General features: G+C 52.4%; 1 protein-coding gene across 1 annotated transcript in view; it reads left to right on the top strand.

The window, feature by feature from the left end:
- NRF1 (nuclear respiratory factor 1) overlaps positions 1–21,775 on the top strand; it is a 61,875-nt gene that overhangs the window by 33,507 nt on the left and 6,593 nt on the right. The window contains exons 9-10 of the mRNA XM_054630815.2: positions 747–904; positions 2,925–3,049. Of these exons, the coding sequence (XP_054486790.1) occupies positions 747–904; positions 2,925–3,049 (283 nt within the window). The remainder of the gene's footprint in view (positions 1–746; positions 905–2,924; positions 3,050–21,775) is intronic.

The following is a 21,775-nucleotide window of genomic DNA, read 5'->3' as shown; positions in this document are numbered from 1 at the left end:
AACTTGTGTTTTAATTGATGGCCATTAATCACACCTAATTAACAAACAGCCCAGGCTGGCAGGCAGTGATCCAGGTACAACAACAACACCACTGCCCTGTTTTGTTGAGGATTTGGCAGGACAAGAGAGATTTGGAAGGGCTTGGAACACAAACCCTGAGGGAGCTGGGGGTGCTCAGCCTGCAGCAAAGGAGACTCAGGGCTGCCCCCATCGCTCTCTGCAGCTCCTGAAAGGTGCCTGTGCCCAGCTGCCCTTGGGCTCTTTCTCCAGCAGCACTGACACAGCCAGAGCACACAGCCTCGAGTTGTGCCAAGGGAAATTCAGGCTGGAGAGCAGGAAAAAGCTTTTCCAGCAAGGGGATCAAGTTCTGCAATGGCTGCCCGGGGAGGTGGTGCAGTCCCCATCCCTGGGTGTGTTTGACAAGCCTGGATGTGGCACTGGCTGCCAGGGGCTGGGCTGGACTCCATGGCCTTGAAGGTCTCTCCCAACCTGGTCATTCTGTGAGTTCTGTGATTTCTGGGTTTTTTAGGACCTTTCTGGATCTTTACACACTGTGAGCCTCATGGCTGATGCAGGGCTGCAGTGCCCAGCCCATCCTCAGCCGGGTCCCAACCTCCCTCCCTTTCCCCGCTCTCAGAGCTGGACACTGCAGGACTCTGTGAAAACCAACCCATTTTTCTTTTGGCAATCAGCCACCCCTGGAGGGGGTTCTCCTGATCCCACAGCCTGTGCTGTGTTCCCTGCAGGTGGAGCAGAACTGGGCCACGCTGCAGGGAGGGGAGATGACCATCCAGACGACGCAGGCCTCGGAGGCCACGCAGGCGGTGGCATCGTTAGCCGAGGCGGCGGTGGCAGCGTCGCAGGAGATGCAGCAGGGAGCCACTGTCACCATGGCACTCAACAGGTACCTGGAGAGGGCACAGCTGCCTCAACCTCAGCCTGGCATCTCCTGCCTGGGTTTTTCCTTCTCTTGGGGCACAGTTCACCCTGCTCAGTCCTGAAAGAGGCTTTTCCTCGGTGGGTTCATGCGGCGGGTGGTGTGTGCAGGGCAGCTCCTGATTCCTGCTTTGGTCAGAATCAGAATTTCCTCCACTGCCCGCTGGTTTTGGGGTTTTTTCCCCCCCAATATTTCTGGAGTAGAAGCTGAAGGAGCTGCAGTGGTTATTAGGGCTTTTGGCTGCAGTCAGGTTAGCAAGATCTGAGGTGTAGCTCCACAGGTCCATCCAGCAGGATGAAATATCTTGGCTCAGCTCTGCTGAGCTGCTTAAACTCATCCTGCTCTTCCTAAAACCTGGAAATGGCCGTGGCCATTTCCCATTTATCCCATTTCCCATATCCCATTCCTGAGGGATAGGAAATCACAGCAGAGCAGTGAAGGAGCTTTCCCACTGCTGAGGTGTGGACAAGAATTTCCCTCATCCAAACCAGGATCCTGGTTAGAGGCTGTTGGCTGAGCAGTCAGGGGGTGGAACAGGGCACCAGACCACACTGCTGGTAGCTGGAATAAAGCTCCAAGACCTTGTTCCATCCAGAAATTGCTGAAGGAATCACTTGGATCCCGGTTTGGTCCCAAGTCTCTGTTGGGATTGAATCCCAAACCCACCTTGAACTGTTTCTGCTCTTTATGATGCAGATTTGGGTCCTTCAGATATTTCTTGTCTGCTACATGAGGTTGGTCAAATTGGCTTTTTTTTACTAATATTTCCCTGAAAAATTCCCTTTTAAAACCAAATTATCTTTCCAGGACACTGGAGTTACAGGAAAAAGCCCCATCTCCCCAAATCAAACTTGCAGGATTTTATCCTGCACATTTCCACGATTCCAAATTTCCCTACGTGGGTTTTTTTTAAGAACTGGGAAGGCTGGGCATGGGCTTACACCTGATGCCAGGTTTGCTGAGCTGCCCTGGGCCTTCCTGCAGGGAAAATGCCTTCCCAGAGCTCCTGAAGGAGAGGGATGTGCCAAGGGGAGGAGGGAAGCCAGGCAAGAAAATATTCTGGTTCTCTACGAGTGTTTAAGAGCTGCTCTGAGACACAGAGGGGCTGTTGAGAACTGAAAATCCACCCTGAGTGGATGCAGTAGGAAAGTGTTTGGCATCTGAGCAGGAAATGAGGGAAGAAAAGGAAAAATATGGGAAAAGAGTTGGAAAATATTTGAGTCAATTGGTCGAGCAGAGAATGAGCAGAGGGAGAGCATCCATGGGGAAGCTAAAGGCAATCCTTACTTTTTTTTTTGCTTAATTCAGGCGGGAGTTGGTAGGAAATTTGACTTTAGGAATGTTTTACTACTGCTGAGCAGATATTGTCAAAATAAGTTGAATATTAGGAAATATCAGGAAAGGCATTAAGGGCAAGCCAGGCTTAGGAATAACTGATGGTGCATTCACACCTTGGACAGTGTGGGAAGCACTCACCACTCAAACAGAAAAGAGTGATCAAGCCCCAGGAATGATCCATGCCACATTAAAAAGAATTATTAAAAAGAATTATTGAGCCACTTGGCTGGGGAGGAGCTGAAGCCAGAGCTGGTGATGCTGGTCATGGCAGCAGGGCGAGGTGAAGGGGCAGAACCAGGGAGAGCTCTGAAATCTGCAGAGCCCCAGGATGTGCCAGTGCCAAAGTCTGATACCTGAATGCAGAGGCAGGAAGGAGCCACATGGAATTGTCCCAAAGTTGTATCCAAGCCCCAGGGGAAAGGGAGAGCACAGAGCTGTTCTAAGAGACCTGAAAAAATCCACCAGAGGCAGCTTCTTCCCATCCCTTCCTCCTGCAGTGCTGATTTCCTGCTGAGCATCACTTCCCCCGGGCCAGATAGGAATCCCTCTGCTCTGGGCTGCTCTCCTGGTGTGTGTTTGCTGGCTAAATGGAGTTTTATTTTATTTTATTTGTTTCTCTGCTGTTCCTAACCCCTGTCTCCCTCTGCAGTGAAGCCGCTGCCCACGCCGTAGCCACGCTGGCCGAGGCCACCCTTCAGGGAGGGGGACAGATTGTCCTGTCTGGGGAAACTGCAGCAGCAGTGGGAGCGCTCACAGGAGTCCAGGATGCCAATGGTAAGGCCTCTGCAAAGGGTTTGTTGAGGCTTTTTTTGTTTAGACTCTTAAAAACAGCATTTTCCTCTCTTTTTACTGATATGGCACAGTTTGGGTGGTAAAATGCTCCTCCCTCGCTCAGGGGGTCACTGACCAGTTGTGAGCTTTAATCTCAGGGTGGAATGGGAGCATTAACTCCTTTGCTCCCATGGTGCTGATCTTTCCCTCCTTTGCCAGCTGGTTCTACATCCTTAGGTTTTTTGGGAAAACTCAGCTGTGATGTGTGTCTGTGCCCAGCACAGGAAGGACCAGCCTTGATCAATTAACACATTTAGTTGGTGCCATTATAAACTCATCTCCAGAACTCTTAAACCAACATTTTATTACTTATTTTCTGCCCTTCTCAAGGCTTTTTTTCTGTACTTGGTGGCTATTCCTAAGTCAGCCTCAGGTCGTTTTCCTCCCGCTTCATTTTCCATCCTTCTACCACAGTCCCACAGTCTCTTGATCTCTTGATTCCAGGGATTCTCTGTAGCATTTCTCACCTGTTCTATGCCTTCTGCCAAGTCTGGTGACTTTTGCAGCTCTTCAAATTAGAAATAAAACTGTAAATCTATAAAATCCAGTCAAGAGATGAATGGAATATGAAAATGTGCCTCGTTGGGGCTCATCCACTGCCTTTAGTTGTCCTGCGCTTCTGCCTGAGCCTGGAGGTGTTTAAGGAACACCTGGACGTGGCACTGAATGCCTTGGTGTTGGGTCATAGGTTGGATTCAGTAATCCCAGAGGTCTTTTCCAGCCTGACTCTGGGATAATTTCCAAGCTCAGACTGGTTGTTATGGAATTCCCCAAGAAAAGAGCCACTGGTTGTTTGGGTTAGGTGGAAGGAGGTGTGTCAAAATCCGCCAGGAAAGAGAGCGCAAAGGGTGAAGTTGTAAAGAAACCTCACCTCGAGGGTGAGGCTGTTTGGACAGGAATTGTCAAAGAGGGGCCAAGCACGTGTGGCTGGGTGGCAGAGCTGTCACTTTGCACGAAAGCAGAAACCTGCTCAGGTGAGAGCTGCCTTCCATCGGGATCCTCATCCAGCCGGGAGCGCGCTCCATGTGAAACGTCGATGTTCAGTCTGCAGCAGAGGAGGGAAGAGAACTTGACTCGGAGCTGGTTTTGTTCCCTTGCTGTGGAGTCAGCCAGCCTGAAGAGGGAGCAGAAATGAAGGGAAATCCCTGTCCCCGGAGCTGGGAATGCATCTGGCACCGAGGGAAGAGCAGGGTTGTGTTTATTGTGCCGGCAGCCTGGCGTGAGGGCGATAAGTGCTGTGTGTTTATCAGAGGCAGGATCTGACCCTGGATGCTCAAAAGCAGCAACTAATCAGATTTGGAAAAGCAGATCTGCACCCCTGGCTCCTTCTGCTCTGCTTCCAAAATGCTTTCACAGTCTGGATTCCTCTGGATGCTTCCCCTCAAACTCCCCTTCTCCACACCCTCCCTGAGTCACTCCACCTCACTCTCCCAGCGCTGACATCATTTCAGTACAGGCTGGGCTTTTTTTTTTTTTCCTTTTTTTTCTCCTTTTTTTTTTTTCCTAGCAGCCGAGTTGGAAATCTGATGGGATTTAGAGTGCATTAAGAGGAGAGGCTGCAGCATTTTCCTGTGAGCACAACCTCGCCCACAGCCCCTCGCCTGCTTTCCACTCTCCTTCGATTTGCTCTAATCTCCGGTGGTATTAAGGGGAAGGGCTTTGGAGTCCTTGGAAGCTCCATGCTGCTGCTTCCTTACGTAACCAGCTAATAGATCTCCCTCAGGGATGGAGGAGATGCTGGTATCCATTGCTGCTGTCTCTGTCTGGGGAGGCAGAGCAGATGGATTCACTGCTGGCAGGATTTATCTCCATAGCCAGAGTGGGAGCATCCTCCTGGACACCATTTGATGGATGCAGCGGGAAAAATCCACTCTGTGCCCTTCTGTCCAGAGGAGGTGGAATTGGGAGTGATTTGGGGAAAACTGCCACAGCCAGAGTGGTCCTAACCAGCAAATTTCCCCTTCTCGTTGTTGCTTGCAAGGTCTTAATTTGCTGATATTCCCAATAAATGCTTCTCTCTGGGAATGCTCTGACCCTTCTGCAGGACTTTTCTGAGGAAAAAAACCTATCTGGAAGGGTAGGATAGAAATTTATCTCCATCTTATTGATAAGGCAAAGGAGATAGTTTGACACCTCCCCATCCCTGGGAGTGTCCAAGGTCAGGTTGGACAGGTTTGGAACAACCTGAGATGGTGGAAGGTGTCCCCATGGCAGGAATGAGATGATCTTTAACTCACTTCCAACCCAAACCATTCCCTGATTTCTGTGAAAATGTCTGGAGGTCAGGCAAGGTGTTTCAGTCCTGATTTTAGCCATTTAGTGTAATTACTCTCTTTTTTTAAATTTTTTTTTCATTTCTCTCTCACTATGGCAATTTTTCCATCCCTTCTCTGGAATTATCTGAATAATAATAACCATACAAGATGACCAGGATGGCTAAAAAGAGGAGACCTCTGAATATTCATGGAAACATTGGAATCTAGGGCTGGATATCTTGCAGGGAGCCCAGGAACGTGGCTGCACTGCGAAAGGGCTGTGGATAATCTTGTGATCTGTTCCATTCCCAGCTGAAGGAAACAAGATCTCCTGCTCCCAGGCAGTGTCAAGCCAGCTAAGTGCATTAAGGTTTTCCTGCTCCTCAGGAGCATCTGCTTCGAGTGGGGATGCAGGAACTGGTGACCCCACACTCGGAGCCTCAGATGGTTTTGTTCCTAAGTGGTTGGTATTGAACAGAGGGATATGGAGAGCAAGAGGAGGGGAGTGTGGCAGCACCAGGCCCTGAAAATGCTGGGAAATGCTCTGCTGAGAACAACCCTGTGCCCTGGAGCTGCTTTTGGAGCGAGAGGAGCTGGGGAGGTGCCGTGCTGGAGCAGCCTCCTCCCGCAGCCGCCCTTTGTTTGCCATTGATCGTGGGGCCCTGAGAGCTGCCAGGGCTTCCCGGCTGATGCTGAAATATTGATGAGGCTCCTGGCGGGGCCGTGCCTGCAGGGCTGCCCGGGAGGGGCAGGGCTGTGCCCCGGGAGGGGCAGGGCAGCTCCCTGCCCAGCCTGGGTTCAACAGCACCAGCCCGGGGCTGCTGTGGCAGCTGAGAGGAGTGGAACGCTCCAGCTCCAGCTGGGATTCAAACCAGGGCCCGGAAAGAGGAGCAGTGGGAAGAGTTGGGATAGAAGAAGAAGCTGTGGAGGATGTGTGGGATCCAGCCATAACCAGGGAATTAATTTCAGACCAGAGATCCAGTGGATCCTGCTTGTCCCCCTTGGCTGCTCTTTTCCTGTCCCCAGAGCAGATTTCCCTGCTGGATCTCCTCCTTGTGCTGCTGGAGATGCTCCTGGGGGCACAAAGGAGGCACTGAGAGGAGCCCACCCAGAGTCCTGCCCTTCTCCATCCCAAAAATCCAATCCTGCACTCCACACAAGCAGAGGGGGCTGTGTTCAGGGCTGAGCTGAGCCAGGATCTGTGAGGAGCATTAGGGTCTGACGTGGGCAGGGGGGATTAGAGAGCTCCCTGCTTTCACAAGCCCAGCAAGGAGGCATCAGTGCTGTTGGCTTTTGGCTTCTTTTTCCTGCTTCTCTCAAGGCTGGGATTGAAGCTCTTGAGATGATATTTTGTGTTCAGATTTAGGTGTTTATTATTTCTTACTTCTTTTACAAGTGGTGAGTTCTACAGCATTCTACTAACAAGCTACAAAATGACCAACTATCTTTTTATACAAGGTCTTTTGAGGCTAAACTATCCAATTAAGAAATGACACCTAAATTATTTTTACTTTTAACTTAATAACTCATCACTCAAAGCCTGTAATGTGAGCTTTTTTTGTCTAATTACAAAATACTACTTAAACTTATGAAGAAGAAGGTGAAGAAGAACAACTAGCCACTGCCCTAAAACTTCTATCTTGCCCCATATATATTGTTTTATTTTAAAACCTTAAACACTAAGTTTTCCACGCTGTGATATTACAGACTTCTAATCAAACTACAAACCCATAGTGCTGTCAATCAATTTTGGAAGCTTTCTCCACAGCCTCAGGTCAAATATAGTATTTTCTTGTGGCTCTCTGCCCTTCAGCACAGAAAGTTTCAAATTCTCTGCATGCAGGACTCCAACATGCACGGGATAAAGGAGCCTCAGCGGGGTTTGGGGTGACAGTGCCACACAGAATTGCTGCTCCAGGTGGTGATTTCCATGTGGGAAGAGGTTTAAATGCTGGAAAAGTTTCAGTTCTGGGCGAGGCTGCCCAGAAGTGAGCAGGTGGGGAGCTGTGCCCAGGCTGGGCTGTGCAGATGGGAAATGGGAATTTACTCTCCTCTGGCAGCTCCGCTCCTGGAGCTCTGCCTGCCAGTCCCACCTGGCTGCCTGCAGATGAGAACACACCCAGGAGGGAGAGGCAGGACTGGGATCCTGTTCCCTGTGCTGTGTGTGTCCCCCAGAGGGCAGGAACACAGGTGGGAAAGCCCAGCACAGGTTTGGGATCCCTGTCCTTGCTTTGGGATTCCTCGGGATAGGGAGGAGCAGCACGGAGCCACTGGAAGCTGGTGGCTTTTTCACCTGAGAAAAACATTTATGCATTTCATGGGGGGAGGCTGAGGGGCTGCAAATGTCACTTTTTATAAAGGAGTATTTCATGTTTTTCCTGTTGGATCTCCTTTTTAGGGAAGATGGAGCCAAATGAGTCGCTAGCAGCTTGGCAAAGTGCAGATCAGCATGTTTGCATCCAGGAGGACAGGAAGGAAAGAGTCAAGCTTTTTGTAGGGCCTCCCTGGTGGGAACAGAATTTTTTTATGAAGGTTTTCCCTGAAACAGGTAGGATTTAATCCCAATCTGAAGGAAAGGTGAGGAAAATCATTTTTGCAGGTGTGTTTCAGATGAGAAAGGGTAGAAGAGAAGCCAGCAAGGGGAGCAGAAGAGTGAATTCATTCCTGGGTTTGCTGAGCAGCTCCAGGAACAGGGAGAGGCGTTTCCTAGAGGACAAATTGCTGTGTATCAATGAATAATTATCAGCAACAGAGCTGTTGGGCTCTGAGTGAAATCCCTTGGCATAAAGCTCAGTTAAAAGGAGCTTCATCTGTGTGGGGTTGGGGTCTCTTCCCCCAGGGAACGAGCAACGGGACCAGAGGGACCAGAGGAAATGGCCTCAAATTGCATCAGGGAGGTTTAGGATGTTAGGAAAAAAATTCCTCACTGAAAGGCACTGAAATTCCTCTCCTGTCAGGCATTGGAACAGGGCAGGGCTGGAGTCCCCATCCCTGGAGGGATTTCAAAGCCATGGGGATGTGACACTTGGGGACATGGGGTCGGGCTGTGCTCCCAGGGAACAGGGACAGGAGGAGAGGGAACAGAGGACAGAGCCTCAGGGTGGATTTTAGGGAAAATTCCTTCCTGGAAAGAGCTGTGCAGCCCTGGCACAGCTGCCCAGGGAGGTTTGGAGTCCCCGTCCCTGGAGGGATTTCAAACCCCGTGGATGTGGCACTTGGGGACATGGGGTCGGGCTGTGCTCCAGGGAACAGGGACAGGAGGAGAGGGAACGGCCTCAGGCTGGGCCAGGGCAGCCTCAGGGTGGATTCTAGGGAAAATTCCTTCCTGGAAAGGGCTGTGCAGAGCTGCCCAGGGAGGTTTGGAGTCCCCATCCCTGGGGGGATTTCAAAGCCCCATGGATGTGGCACTTGGGGACATGGGACAGTGGTGGCCTTGGCAGTGCTGGGGGATGGTGGGACTCAATCTGGGAAGTGTTTTCCAACCTTAATGATTCCATGATTCCAAGGACACTCACTCCCCTGCAGAGAGGGGGTTCCTGACTGCATCCTGTGCCCACCCCCATTCCCTGTTGCTGGATTTTTTAGTTTTTATTGAGATGGGGTAATACTGAGTGATTGCTGTTAGAAGTAACAGCAGCACTGTGTGGCAAAAGCTAACAGGCTGAAAAGCATTTACAAAGTATTGTAACCAAACACCAGCTTCACTTCTGATGGAATAGCTTTGAGCTTTACATCTCTTGTGCCTCACTATTCATCAAAGCTGATAATAGAACAAAATCTCTTCAGACACCTCTCAGCTGCCCCATCTCCATAAAAGCTGGGAAAACCAACACTCTGTCAGTGTCACTGCTGGCTGTGACCAGGAATTCCCTGCTGGCAGTTTGGGGCACCAACCCCAGCTCCTTGCCAGCAGGAGGAGAGCCAGAACACCCCTTAGCCCCCAAGGGCTGCAGAGTGCCCGCCCTGGCACACCTTGCTGTGCCCACCCTGGCACACCTTGCTGTTCCTGCCCTGGCACACCTTGCCGTGCCCTTTGGAGCCCCCAGGAGGGCTGCAGTGTTCCCATCCTGGCACACCTTGCTGTGCCCTTTGGAGCCACCCAAGGGCTGTAGTGTGCCCATCTTGGCACACCTTGCTGTGCCCGCCCTGGCACGCCTTGTCATGCCTTTTGGAACCACCCAAGGGCTGCAGAGTGCCCATCCTGGCACACCTTGCTGTGCCCACCCTGGCACACCTTGCCGTGCCCTTTGGAGCCCACCCTGGCACACCTTGTGTGCCCACCCTGGCACACCTTGCCGTGCCCTTTGGAGCCCACCCTGGCACACCTTGTGTGCCCACCCTGGCACACCTTGCCGTGCCCTCTGGAGCCCACCCTGGCACACCTTGCCGTGCCCTTTGGAGCCCGCCCTGGCACACCTTGCTATGCCCTTTGGAGCCCGCCCTGGCACACCTTGCTGTGCCCACCCTGGCACACCTTGCCGTGCCCGCCCTGGCACACCTTGCCGTTCCCACCTGGCACACCTTGCCGTGCCCTCCGGAGCCCCCTCTGGGGGCGGTGTTTGCGGTGCTGGCCGATTGCCGCCGCTAATCCCGCCGTGACGCGGGGCTGGCACTCGCTGCCACCGCCCGGCTTTGCTCTGACATCCTGGCCCTGCTGATGACATCCTGGCCCTGCCGCTGGCGATTAGGATTTGTCTGCCCACCAACCGGGGTTAAAAATAGCCCCCCCTGTCCCACATCCGTGGCCGGAGCTTCCCCCGCTCTGGGTCCCGTTCCAGGTGTGGGGCGGAACCAGCCCCGCACTGCCCGGTTCCTTTGGGCTTCCGTGGTGGGAACACACGATGGTTATTTCTGGGGACAGTTTGGTCTTTTGGAGGAGAAAAACTTCATTTTATTGTCTTTATTTGGCCTGGAGAAGAGAGGGCTGCAGGGAGAGCTTACAGTGTAGAATGTGGATTTGCAGGAGTGAGGCTTACAGGAATGGCTTCCCACTGTCACAGGGCAGGGTCCTCTGCATGGGATGGGATTTTGGGAAGGAATTCCAGGCTGGGAGCAGGGGGAAGCCCTAGCACAGGTTGTCCAGAGCAGCTGTGGTTACCCCTGGATCCCTGGAATGTCCAGGGCCAGGTTGGACAGGGCTTGGAGCACCTTGGGACAGTGGGAGGTGTCCCTGCCATGGGGACAGGGGGCTGGAGCTGGATCTTCAGGATCCCTTCCAGCCCAAACTGTTCCATGATTCTTGTGGATATTTTGATATGATGAGCACTCAGGATGTCCCAAGGCCTCCCTCCTCTTCACAAAGTGCCTGAGGAGCACAAGGAGCCTCCCAGGTGGTTCCGTGCCCCTGTTCTGTATCCAAGTCTCATGTGAAGTCTCCTCTTTGAGAGCACAGAGGGAGGAGGCAGCGCCCTGGGGAGGCCCCAGGAGTGACTCAGCTCTTGATGTTGTCCCTGCTCAGTGTGTCTGTGCCAGAGTTCCCAATATCCCAAAGGGAACCTCTTCCCTGGGGCAGGGAGGGGTTTATCCCAGGGGTTTATGGAGCCCCTTCCCTGGGGCAGGGAGGGGTTTATGGAGCCCCTTCTCTGGGGCAGGGAGGGGTTTATCCCAGGGGTTTATGGAGCCCCTTCTCTGGGGCAGGGAGGGGTTTATCCCAGGGGTTTATGGAGCCCCTTCTCTGGGGCAGGGAGGGGTTTATCCCAGGGGTTTATGGAGCCTCTTTCCTGGGGCAGGGAGGGGTTTATGGAGCCCCTTCTCTGGGGCAGGGAGGGGTTTATCCCAGGGGTTTATGGAGCCCCTTCTCTGGGGCAGGGAGGGGTTTATGGAGCCCCTTCTCTGGGGCAGGGAGGGGTTTATCCCAGGGGTTTATGGAGCCCCTTCCCTGGGGCAGGGAGGGGTTTATCCCAGGGGTTTATGGAGCCCCTTCCCTGGGGCAGGGAGGGGTTTATCCCAGGCCTTTCCCTGGACACTTCCATCCCTTCCATCATTTCTGCCACTCCTGCTGGTCTCAGGGAGCTCCCAGCCCCTTAAGGAGCCGTGCCCTGTCTGGCCTTGTCTCCTGGCTCCTCCCTGACCTCACAGCATCTCCAGCCCTCCCCTGGTGAGCTCTGACATGCATTGCTGTGATCAGGCAGTTGAGCCTGCCAGGCTCCCCAGCTGTCACAGCCCAGGCTGGCCTGCTTTGAGCACAGGCCATTTACCTTCCACGTGTCCTGAATTAGGGGAAATGGACAGGAGGGCTGGGTCTGTTTAAAAATTAAAGCTGATTACAGGGCATTAACATTACATTTAAAGCAATAGACAGCAGCCCTCCTCTCTCCCAGCATAGTTGCAATATGTTCCCTTTTGTTCTGGGCTGCAAGAGGGAAGGGAGCAGCACTGCCAGCGACTCCAGGCTGGGCAGGATTTCTTCTTTAGCCATAAATTTTGAAAGAGGATCTGCCTGTTGGCTGGTGCAAGAATTTAAAGCAGGTCTGACTACCTAAAGCAGTTCCCATCTTTGCTGTGCTATCAGGAAGCTGAAGTTCTTTTGGCTGATCCTGAATTTCCCTTGGAAAATTCAGATGATCTGACACTGTCTTCTGAGTGTCATGTTGGGAAGTTTCATATTTGATGGATCCCAGTTGTTTTCTGTTAAATCCCACAATTTGCATGGTGACTCTTCATCCCAAAACCAGGAATTAGTCAGTCTGGCTGGGAACTCTCTGAATATGATGCTTGAGTGGGACTCCCTGTGGGTTTGGGTTGGATTTGAAGCCTGTTTGTTTGGTGGATTTGTAGGATGCTTTTCCAGGCTTCTGCACCTTCATCTCACAGCCCCTCAGGAGTTCAGGTGGCTTCAGCAGGAGCTGCTCAGAGCAGGATGGGTGCTGAAAAGAGGCCTTGTGGCAGGTGAAGGGATGTGTTTGTGTTCCCTGGATCCTGCTTTTCTCTGTGTTCAAGAAACCAAAGCTCCAGGGAGAGCTCAGAGCCCCTGAAGGGGCTCCAGGAGAGCTGCAGAGGGGCTGGGGCCAAGGCCTGCAGGGACAGCACCCAGGGAATGGCTCCCAGTGCCAGAGGGCAGCCAGGGATGGGATCTTGGCAATGAGGAATTCCTGGCTGGGCTGGGATTGCCAGAGCAACTGGGGCTGCCCCTGCATCCCTGCAATGTCCAAGGCCAGGCTGGACACTGGGGCTGGAGCAGCCTGGGACAGTGGGAGGTGGCCCTGCCATGGCAGGGGTGGCACTGGATGGGCTCTGAGGTCCCTTCCCACCCAACCCATTCCATGGTTCTGTGATCCCTTAGTGACCTTTCAGTTGCCTTTACCACCAGCAGCATTCACGTTAAATTCCAGGGGTTTTTTTTCCATTTATTGTGTGAAATTCCCCAACAACTTGGCTTTGAGAGCCATGCCCTGAGCTTTCCTGGTCCCCTCTGGGTGGCTGGGGCTGGCAGGGCCCGTGGCTCTTTGGTCACAGCAAAATTTTTGGGGTGTCTGTAGTAGATGGGAATTTTAATCCTTGGACAAGCCCCTGTCTAAAAGAGATGTGGTTGAAGCCAGGCAGGGCAGGAATGGCAGCCAGTAGAGTTGGCATCTTCTTCTAAATACATCTGAAAGCACAAGGAAACATTTCCTTGTTTGCCACTGTTTCCAGCCCAGGAATGGGGATGGAAAGGATGAAAGGATGGAGGTGTTTTTGAAGGGTGTCTGCAAGCAGATCTCAGCAGTGCCACCCTCTGGGATCAGAGTTTTGGCTCCAGGATAGGGAATTGCTCTCCTGACAATCTGCACCTCTCCAGCCTGGTGCTGTTTTATTTACAGCCCTTGGCTTAGGGAGAAGGGCACAGGTAGGGGCAGAAATCTCTCCTGACCCATCAGAGATGCTGCTGAGTCCTTTTTCCTGGTCTTCTCCTCCTCCTCCATGCTTACCCTAACCTTGGTCAGAGGCTTGAGCAGCAGAGCTTCTTCAGGGGGTCCAGACAGGATTGTGGTGCTCCTGGAAGGGCCACAGGCACCACCAGCCTGGAGAAAACAGTTGGGTGGACATAGATGAAGCCAAAATTGAGACCAGCTCTGCTTCGCTGCTCCTTTCTCCAGGATAAAATTCCCCTGTGGTGGATTCTCCCTGTAGTAACAACTCATTCCAAACCATCTGCAGCGTGTGGCAGCCCCACCTCAGCTTTTTGAGCCCATCTCTGGCAGATCTTCCAGCTTCACAGCAGAGATCCAGGGCAGTTTCGTGCTGCTGGCACCATCCCTGTTCATCCTGCTCCTCCAGAAACCCCAAAGAGTGGTCCCAGCTCTCCCTCCCTGTGAGCTGCTGCCCAGAGCAGAGCTAAATTTGTGCCTGGAGTTCAGGGCAGTTCCTCCAGCTGAGCCCAGGGCTGAGGCTGGGCAGTGCTCCCCACAGCTGGGGAGCAGCTGCAGCATCTCCCAGTGCAGATTTTGGCAGCTTTTGGCCTGCAAGGCCTCCTGCCTCACCCCATCCATGCTGGGGAGGGACAGTGCTGCACCACGGGCAGGGCTGGGGATGTCACTGCCACTTCCACCTGTGCTGTGCCCCTGGGAGTTCATTCCCTGGGATTCCCCTGGGCAGATGGAGAGGGGCTCCCTGACCCCCCTGCACCCCCATGGCACAGCCTGCTGCAGCCTGCAGGTGGGTGACAGCGGGACACAGCTCCTGCCACCGTCGGGGTGCCCTGCTGGCTGCGAGCTGGGCTGGCCCAGGGCAGAGCTGAAACGGGAATGGAAGGAGGCTGCTGTGACCCCAGGGCACTTTGTGAGCTGCGGGCCCTTAATGGCTGTCCCCGGGTGCAGGGTGCAATCTGATCCAAATGGGAAGCTGGCTGAAATCCCAGCAAGCTGTCGCTGCTGCGGGAGGCATCTTAGGAAATGAGCGGGGCTCTGGGAGCGCTCCCCCCGCCCTGGGGAAGGAGAAATGCCCTGCCCGCACCCTGGAGCTGCTCCCTGCGCTGAGGTTTGCTGGCTCTTCATTTACCGAGCTCGTGGCCTTTTGTTTTACACCAAAGTTTCCTCCCTGCGGGCCACTTGTGGTTTCTGTGCTCCCTCTCTCCCCGCTCCTCTCTGGAATGTGCGTTCCCCACTTCCTGGATGGACTTCTCCAAACTCCAGCTGCCTCTTGGCTTTCTTTGCCTTGAAAAGTGTTCAGCCCCTCTTTTCTGAGAGCCTCAGCTGCTTCCTCAGCAGGCTCTGACCTCCCAAGTTCCTCCATTGCTTTTTTCCTGAGCACACCCAGAGGCTCACTCGGTGCCTGGATTTATCCTCCTCGTTGGATCTCCAGAGCAGGCTCTGATTTTAAAGGCTAAAAGCACAGCCCCATCTGTCTTGTGCCTCTGGGGCATAGTAAAGAGCCCTGTCCTGCAGCTCCTGAGCCTGTGAGCAGAAAGGTTTTCCTTGTGCACCAGCCCTGCCCTGGCAGAGTGAGGAACATGGGAGGTTTTAGTGAATTTTCCCGAGGGGCTGCACTGAACTTTCAGATTTCTGCTTTCCCAAGTGAAATTCTTTCCTCTTCCTTGATGTTCAGCCATTAGATTCGGGATTGAGGAGGACATTTCCTGCTCTGGGATTGTCTGGAGTGTTGTTTGAGGCATCAGCAGGTTGCACAAGGGCCTGAGGAGATGCAGCTGCACCTTGGTGTCCCTTGGCTGGTAACCATTGGGTGGCTTTGTCCCAAACATTGGTGGGCACCCAGGGAAGAGAAGGCAAATCTGTCACCATAAGGACTCTTCCAGTTTCCAGCACTTTGCTTGGAGCCTGGTCCCTGGACAGCAGTGGCTCAGCACTGGGATTTCCCTCCTGTGATGTTGAGTCCAGCTGAGCAGAGGGGAGGAGGCAGAACCACCTTCCCTTGCCCTCTGAGCATCAGGAACGCCCTTCCCACAGCCTGGTGTCCCTTTGGGAAGGCAGAGGAGGGTGATGTGTCTGTCCCTGCAGGGCCCTGTCTCCCAGTGACCTTCTCAGCTCGTGGAGACAGCTTGGCTTTGCTGTAAAGCAGCTCATGTGACAGCAGTAATCCTCAGAGGGTAAACAGCTGTGCAGGAAGATTCCAGGGAATCGCCCTATTTTCCCTGCTCCACACACACTGGGAGAGGCTGCACGAGCCCAGCCCCACTGGATGTCTCTGGAGCCATCCCTGAAAAGCCAGGGCAGGAGCCCTCACTTCCAGGATGCCTCCTGGGAGCCCTTGTGGAGCTGCAGAACAGGTTCCAAGAATTTTAAGAAAGCCATTTCTCCTCAAGTGGTTTCCTCTGAATATTTTCCAAAACCATGAGTGGCATTTTTGAGCCTGCATTTGACTTCTGCCTCCCACCCTCCATATTTTTTTTGGCATAATTTATTCCCTCACAGTTACAGAAATTCCTCTCTCTGGGTAACACTTTCTGGTGGCTCATGTGGACCCTGTTCTGCTCCTGGGATACTCAATGGACTTTTTGCCATCTGCCCATGGGAAGTTCAGTTCTGCCCTGGAGAAGATACAGACTGAGGGAACACTAGCTTGGCATTGGTTTGAAATTAATCATGGGTTTATTATTCCCACCCCCAGCTTACAGACTGTAGCAAACTTCCTTTCCCTGTGGGTTTGCCCCCTTGTTGTTCAGATCCCTGAACTTCCCCATCTCCCTTTTCCCCATGGTTTTAACCTTGCAAGCCTCCCAAGGGAAGGTCAGTGAGTGTGTGCTGGTGCTGACAAGTCCAGGGAGCTGATGACAGCTAAAGCAGGTGGTTTTAGCCTGAGAGCCAGGTTCCTGCACCTCACAGGCAGCAATTCCCCTCAGTTCCCTGCAGGAATGAGGTGCCTGGGATCAGGTAGGCAGCAGTTGCTTCGTAGCCGTGGAATCCCTGGGTTTCTCAAGCAGAAACCACCAGCAGGGTGTTAGTGGCTGCAGTAAATTGTCCACCAGTGGCCTGAGACAATCCCTTATTCCCTGTAAGCCACAGCCCAGCCCTCGGGAGGGACCATCTGTTCCTCTGGCCTAGGGCAGATTGAGCAGAGCCCTCGCAGTGAAAGGCTCTCTGCTGTTCCCCTGAGCCGCCTGATCTCTTCCCTTCCACCTCTTCCCATGGGGGAAACAACCAAAAACCCCAAAGCTTTGTACTGCCAAGCATTAGGGGAGCTCTAATTGGTGTGTAAAGTGGGACTGCTGCCTTTAAGTGGTGGACATGGAGCTAATGGAAGTGGAATTTTATTGCTGGCATCAATGGGGGATGTTCAGCTCCTTTGAAGTGGCAGGGATCAGCAGCCAGGGGGTTTCTGCTCAGTCAGAGCCAGCAGTGAGTTTGGTCTCTGTTATTTCCCATTGCTCTGACCCAAGGATGAGTTATGATGTCTTTCTCAGAGGTTCCTGGTGTGTTCTCTCAAAAAAAAAAAACCAGTTTGAGTTGCACTTCCAAATAGGAATTACATAATAAGAGGTTTGAAGTCCAGCTTGGACTCAGCTGGGTTTTAGGGTTTCTGTGTATTTGCTGCTGTTGGAGAAGTGCTTCCTCACCTGTGGGCCTCCCATCTGAGCCAGAGCAGTGGGGATTTGGGCCTGAATCATCCCAGCAAATAAAAACCAGAATTCTCCAGTCACCACCACCCCAGCTCTCTCATTTTTCAACCTGTTCTGTCTGCCTGGGAAGGACAGGACAGGCTCTTGCACTGCTTGATTCTCCTCACAGATTTTGTCTGTGCAGGTCCATGTGCCACAAATCTCCACTTTGCACATCCACAGGGACAAAACAGCTGGAAATCTCCTTTTTGAGAAAACAAACTGATCCCTCTCCCTGCACCCATCATTGCTTCCTCTTGGTGTGCAAAGGATCCTTCCAACCCCCAGGCCTGGATGGTTGGAGCACAAAAGTTCTGGCCTTCAGTCACCAGGCCAGAGCCCAAACTTTGTGTTTTTAGCACCAGATGTGCAGAGTTTAAAAGGGAGGAATCTGCCAGAGGCAGCAGCATTCCAAGGATAAATACTCTCAGGGGAGCGAGGTGGGAGCCCATCTCACCTGCCGGGCAGCGGGGGACGGTGGTGTACAAAACAGGAGGAATGTGGACTGTAAAAACTTGCTCTTTACATGAAAAGTTCCACATCTGAGCTGTGTTTTCACTGTGATTTATTGCTTACCTCGCTGAGGATGGGCCAGGTCCTACCTGGGGGGAAACTGGGCCAAATGTGTCCCTTGTCCTATAAAGGACAGGCTGTGGACACCAAAGCCCAGGAGGCTGCTGCAGGAGGGGATGTGCTGATTTGCAGCAGGGATGCTTTTCTAGCTGGATTTGGAGGCTGTGCTTTGAGGTGAAGGGAAAAAAAGGAGCCTTCAGGTGCATTTCCAGCCCCTTTTCCCCTGAGGAAAAAAGCCAAACTTACCTCCTGGTAGCTGGGCAGGACCTGGTGCGAGGTGAGGCTCCAGCAGATCACCACAGCTGCAGCTTTCCATACCAAGGTAAAGCTTTAAATGCTTTCCCAAGGAGTTATCCTCCTCCAAAGGCTCTGCTGGGGGGCTGAAGCCACCTCTGTTGGGTTAGGAGCACAGAATTCCCTGGCACAGAGGCACTGATGGGGCAGGGAGGGAGAACCCGAGGCGTCGGACCCGCCGGTTGGCCATGAATGTGCACCCTGTTGTGGCAGGGAAGGCTCCTGGGGAGCAAATCTGCAAAAATGCTGGGAAAATGGCTTTTAGATGGAGCCAGGGCCTATCTGGTTACAGATTGCCTTTCTGCCAGCACAATGGCTGCTTTATGTCTCCATGTGCTCAGCGCTCTGTAGGATGTGCCCGCGTCCGTGCTCGCTCGCGATCCGTCGGCAGCGGCTCCGCTGAAACCTGCCAGGCACCCCGAACCTTAAAATCACATGGAGCTCCTCCCAGGCCCCAAGGAGTGCCTGGATTCCATGAACTTCCCAGCCTCGTGCTCCTGGGATATGTGGAAATTCCACTTTGGCAGCCATTTCTGCTCCTCATTAGTCTCTCACGGTGGGAATTGTGGAGAGCTTTGTTGGAGGCGGCCTGAGCTTCTCTGTGATGGATTTCACTGCAGACTTTCCTCAGTGGGCCTCTCTGGGCCAATTCAACATCTAAATGTTGGTAAAATATCTGGCAGTGCCTTATTCTTACCTCCCACTTTACCTCCCACTTACACACTCCATGTTCTGTATGGAATTAGAAATATTTTAGTTGCTCTGCCTGATATTGGGGTGCTAATTCTGTGGGGGCACTGAATTTTTGCACTCACCCAGTAAACCAAAGGATGCATTTCCTATGAATACATTAATCACCCCACTAAATCCCCCTCTCCAGCTGTAGTATCTCCCCTTTTACATTTGCATTTCATTGTCAGGCATCCTAGCAGCAGACTATTCGTGCTGCAAGTGGAACATGGCAGAGGGTTCATCAGGTGAGTGGATTTTTGTGGTGGTAGTTTGGAATGTTGGGATTTAGCTGGTTTTGCACTTGGACCTTTAGGTCCCTCTTGGTGTTTCTTGGGGTTAAAGGGGCTCTGTCTGTCTGGTTTTTGTGCCTGAACACCGTTTGGGGTTGAAATGCCTTTGGGATGTGGTGATTTCACTCAGGTAATAAAATGGTTTTGTAATTTTAGGTGGTGCCCTGCCATGCTTCACACAGTAGCCATTAATAAAAAATTATGGAAAATACAGGACACTAAAAGCTGTTTATAAAAGCAGGATAAGAATCCATCTCTCCCTCTGGGAGAGCCCCTGGGGATGTTAAAAGCAAAGTATTTTTGGCAAAATCTACCAGGGATCCCTTTGAGGTGATTGTTCAGAATCTTGTTCACCGGTTTAACACCTGATTCCTGAGGAGAGGAACAGGCTGATTTATCCTGAGTTGTTTCCTCTCCCCATTTCCTGAGAAGCTGGGCACAGATAACCCCTGTTTTGTACCAGCACCCAGCAGATCGTGGGGGAAGCAGAGCCCAGCTGGAGCAGACCTTTGAGGTTTGGACTTTCTCTATTTTTATCTGTGTTTCGTGTAGAGATGATTGACCACGATAGACTTCTAATCTTCTCAGGTGTGTCCACGCCAAAGCCAGCTCATCAGGGAGGCTTAGACAGGTTATTCTCTAAGCTTCCAGCCCTGGAGCCCAGGAAAAACCTTCCTTCCCACAGGCAGACACATTCCCTGGGTTTGTCACCTCTCCTTAGTGACAAATCAACTCCAGTTTAAGGTGCCATGCCCTGGAGACCCAGCACTAGAGGGGCAGGTCTAGGTGAGGACTGAGTTTAAGCAGGGACAGCTCAGTTCTGCCTCAGGTGATGCCCAGGGGCTGTTCTCCAGCTCTAAACTCACCCCATGAAGGGGAGAGGAGGGGACAGATGGCCTCAGGTAAGGCAAATCAAAAAGTGTGGAGCTAATCCACCCCCAGGACACCAAACTGCTGTTCTGCTATTCCCAAGCACCCTTTTCTTGGGAGTTTTTCCATCAAAAAAAAAAAGAGAAAAGCTGGGATTTCAGATTGTTTCCCATGTTAAACATCACTGCAAGTTTTTTTCCTCCTGGGACTGTCCTTGCTGCAAAGGCAGGTCCGTGGCACTGGTGTCACCAGTGAAGGACATGTTTGTCCCCAGTGCTGCAGACTGTGGGTCTTTGCTGTGCCAGGGAAGAGTCTGGGCATCATGTTGGCTCAATGGGATTTAATTCCCTTCTTTCCATGGAAGTGCTGAGGCTCCAGGGGAGATAATTCCTGTCAGTCAGGAGTTCCAGCTCTGTGGATTTTGTCTCCAAGTGCCGCTACCTTAAAAGAAGTCCAAAAACTCCCTAAACATCCAAAACAAACCCCAAAAACTCAAAGCCCCCACAAAAGATCTAAGAAGAAATAAGGGAGATCAAGCCAAAGATGTTTCAGGTCTTGGCTAGGCCGTGGCCCTTCCCTCTTCATAGGGAGGAAGAAACCAGGAGTGTCCCAAAGATGCTGATGCTCCCAGCCAGGGAAGGAAGGTTGGTCCCCGACCAAGATTTGGAGGTAAACCTCAACTTTGGATGTTTGGATTTTATTTAAAACAACACCTTGTTGCAAAATACCAACATCATGCTGAAGCTGAGTGGGTGGGAGGAAGATTGAGCTGTGTAAATGTGGTGTTGCCTCCTGGCCTGTCCCGTTCCCATGGTGTCCCAGATCAACCAGTGGCTTTGGGGGTCACTGAGACAGCAACTCCTGCTGCTTTGGGGGTCACTGAGACAGCAACTCCCGCTGCCCCGAGTGAGCAGAGAGGGAAAACTCCCTGCAGCAGATCCAGAGGAACCAGAATCCCACACTGCATCAGTTAGGTTGGAGGAGATCTCCAAGGTCACCAAGTCCCAGCTGTGCCCAATCCCCACTGTGTCCCCCAGCCCAGAGCCCTTGGTGGCACATCCAGGCATTCCTTGGAAAGCCCAGGAAGGAAGGAGTCACTGACCATGTTAAGCAGGCAGGAGACCCCCCCAGGGACAGTCTGAGAGGTGAGCTGTGACCATGGAGGTGTGGTGGATGCAGGGAAGGAGGCAGTGACTCCAGGGCTGCATCCTGTGCAGCTGTGGATGGGAATGTTGGATCTCATCTCCTGCATTTATCTTCCCTTCTAAGGAGAAGTCAGGGCTATGACGTAACTTAATTGATCTTTGATATCAAAGCCTCAGGTGCCTCATTAAATTGTTCTTTATTGGGGTTTTGACCAGAGTAGCTCCTGTAAAGACAGATGATGGAGGATCTTGAATGAGGACTGCAGCTTCCTGCAGATAATTTGGTGGAGAAGCCTTCACATTTTGACCTGGCTGGCACAGGGGTTCTGTAGGGAGGAGCTGTGACTTGTGAGCCTGGAAAGCTCTCAGAGCTTGCATCACTGCATGGGGGTTTTGTGGTTTGTCAGCATCACAGAATCCAGACCAGCTTGGGTTGGAGGGGACCAAAGATCATCCTGTTCCAGCCACACCTCCCACTATCCCAGGTTGCCCCAAGCCCTGTCCCAGCTGGCCTTGGACGCTTCCAGAGATGGGGCACTGAGCCATTTCTGATGGGAACAATCCTTCCAGTTATCATCCTGAAAGATGTCAGAGTCAATCTTGCAGCTGAGGTGGTAAAAGATGGAGGGTGAGCTTTCAGTTCATCTTATCTTAAACCCAGTGTCTGTGTTGAGAGATGTCTTCTGCTCCTCTGGCACTGCGGAGTGTGGTGGGATTCCTGAAATGCTTTGTTTCTGAGGCTGGCTTTGGGTGAAATCCCTTCTGGGGTGTCACGTCAGCACCTCGTGCCTCAAGGGACACGTTTGGTTTGGCACTCCAGCATTTGTCAGGGTAACACCTGACTCTGAGAGCTCTCATTTCAGCTGCTGTGCCTGGACCTTGTTAGAAACTGGTTTATCTCCCTGAAAATACACCCTGGTGCCCACTGATTGTCCCCTCCCTCCACCTCTTGAAGGCCTCTGCAGTCAGTTCCCCAGAAA

The sequence above is a fragment of the Agelaius phoeniceus genome, chromosome 5, assembly GCF_051311805.1.
Source record: "Agelaius phoeniceus isolate bAgePho1 chromosome 5, bAgePho1.hap1, whole genome shotgun sequence".
In the NCBI taxonomy this organism is placed as follows: domain Eukaryota; kingdom Metazoa; phylum Chordata; class Aves; order Passeriformes; family Icteridae; genus Agelaius; species Agelaius phoeniceus.
The sequence above is the reverse complement of the archived record's forward strand: the minus strand, read 5'-3'. Positions and strand labels throughout refer to the sequence as shown.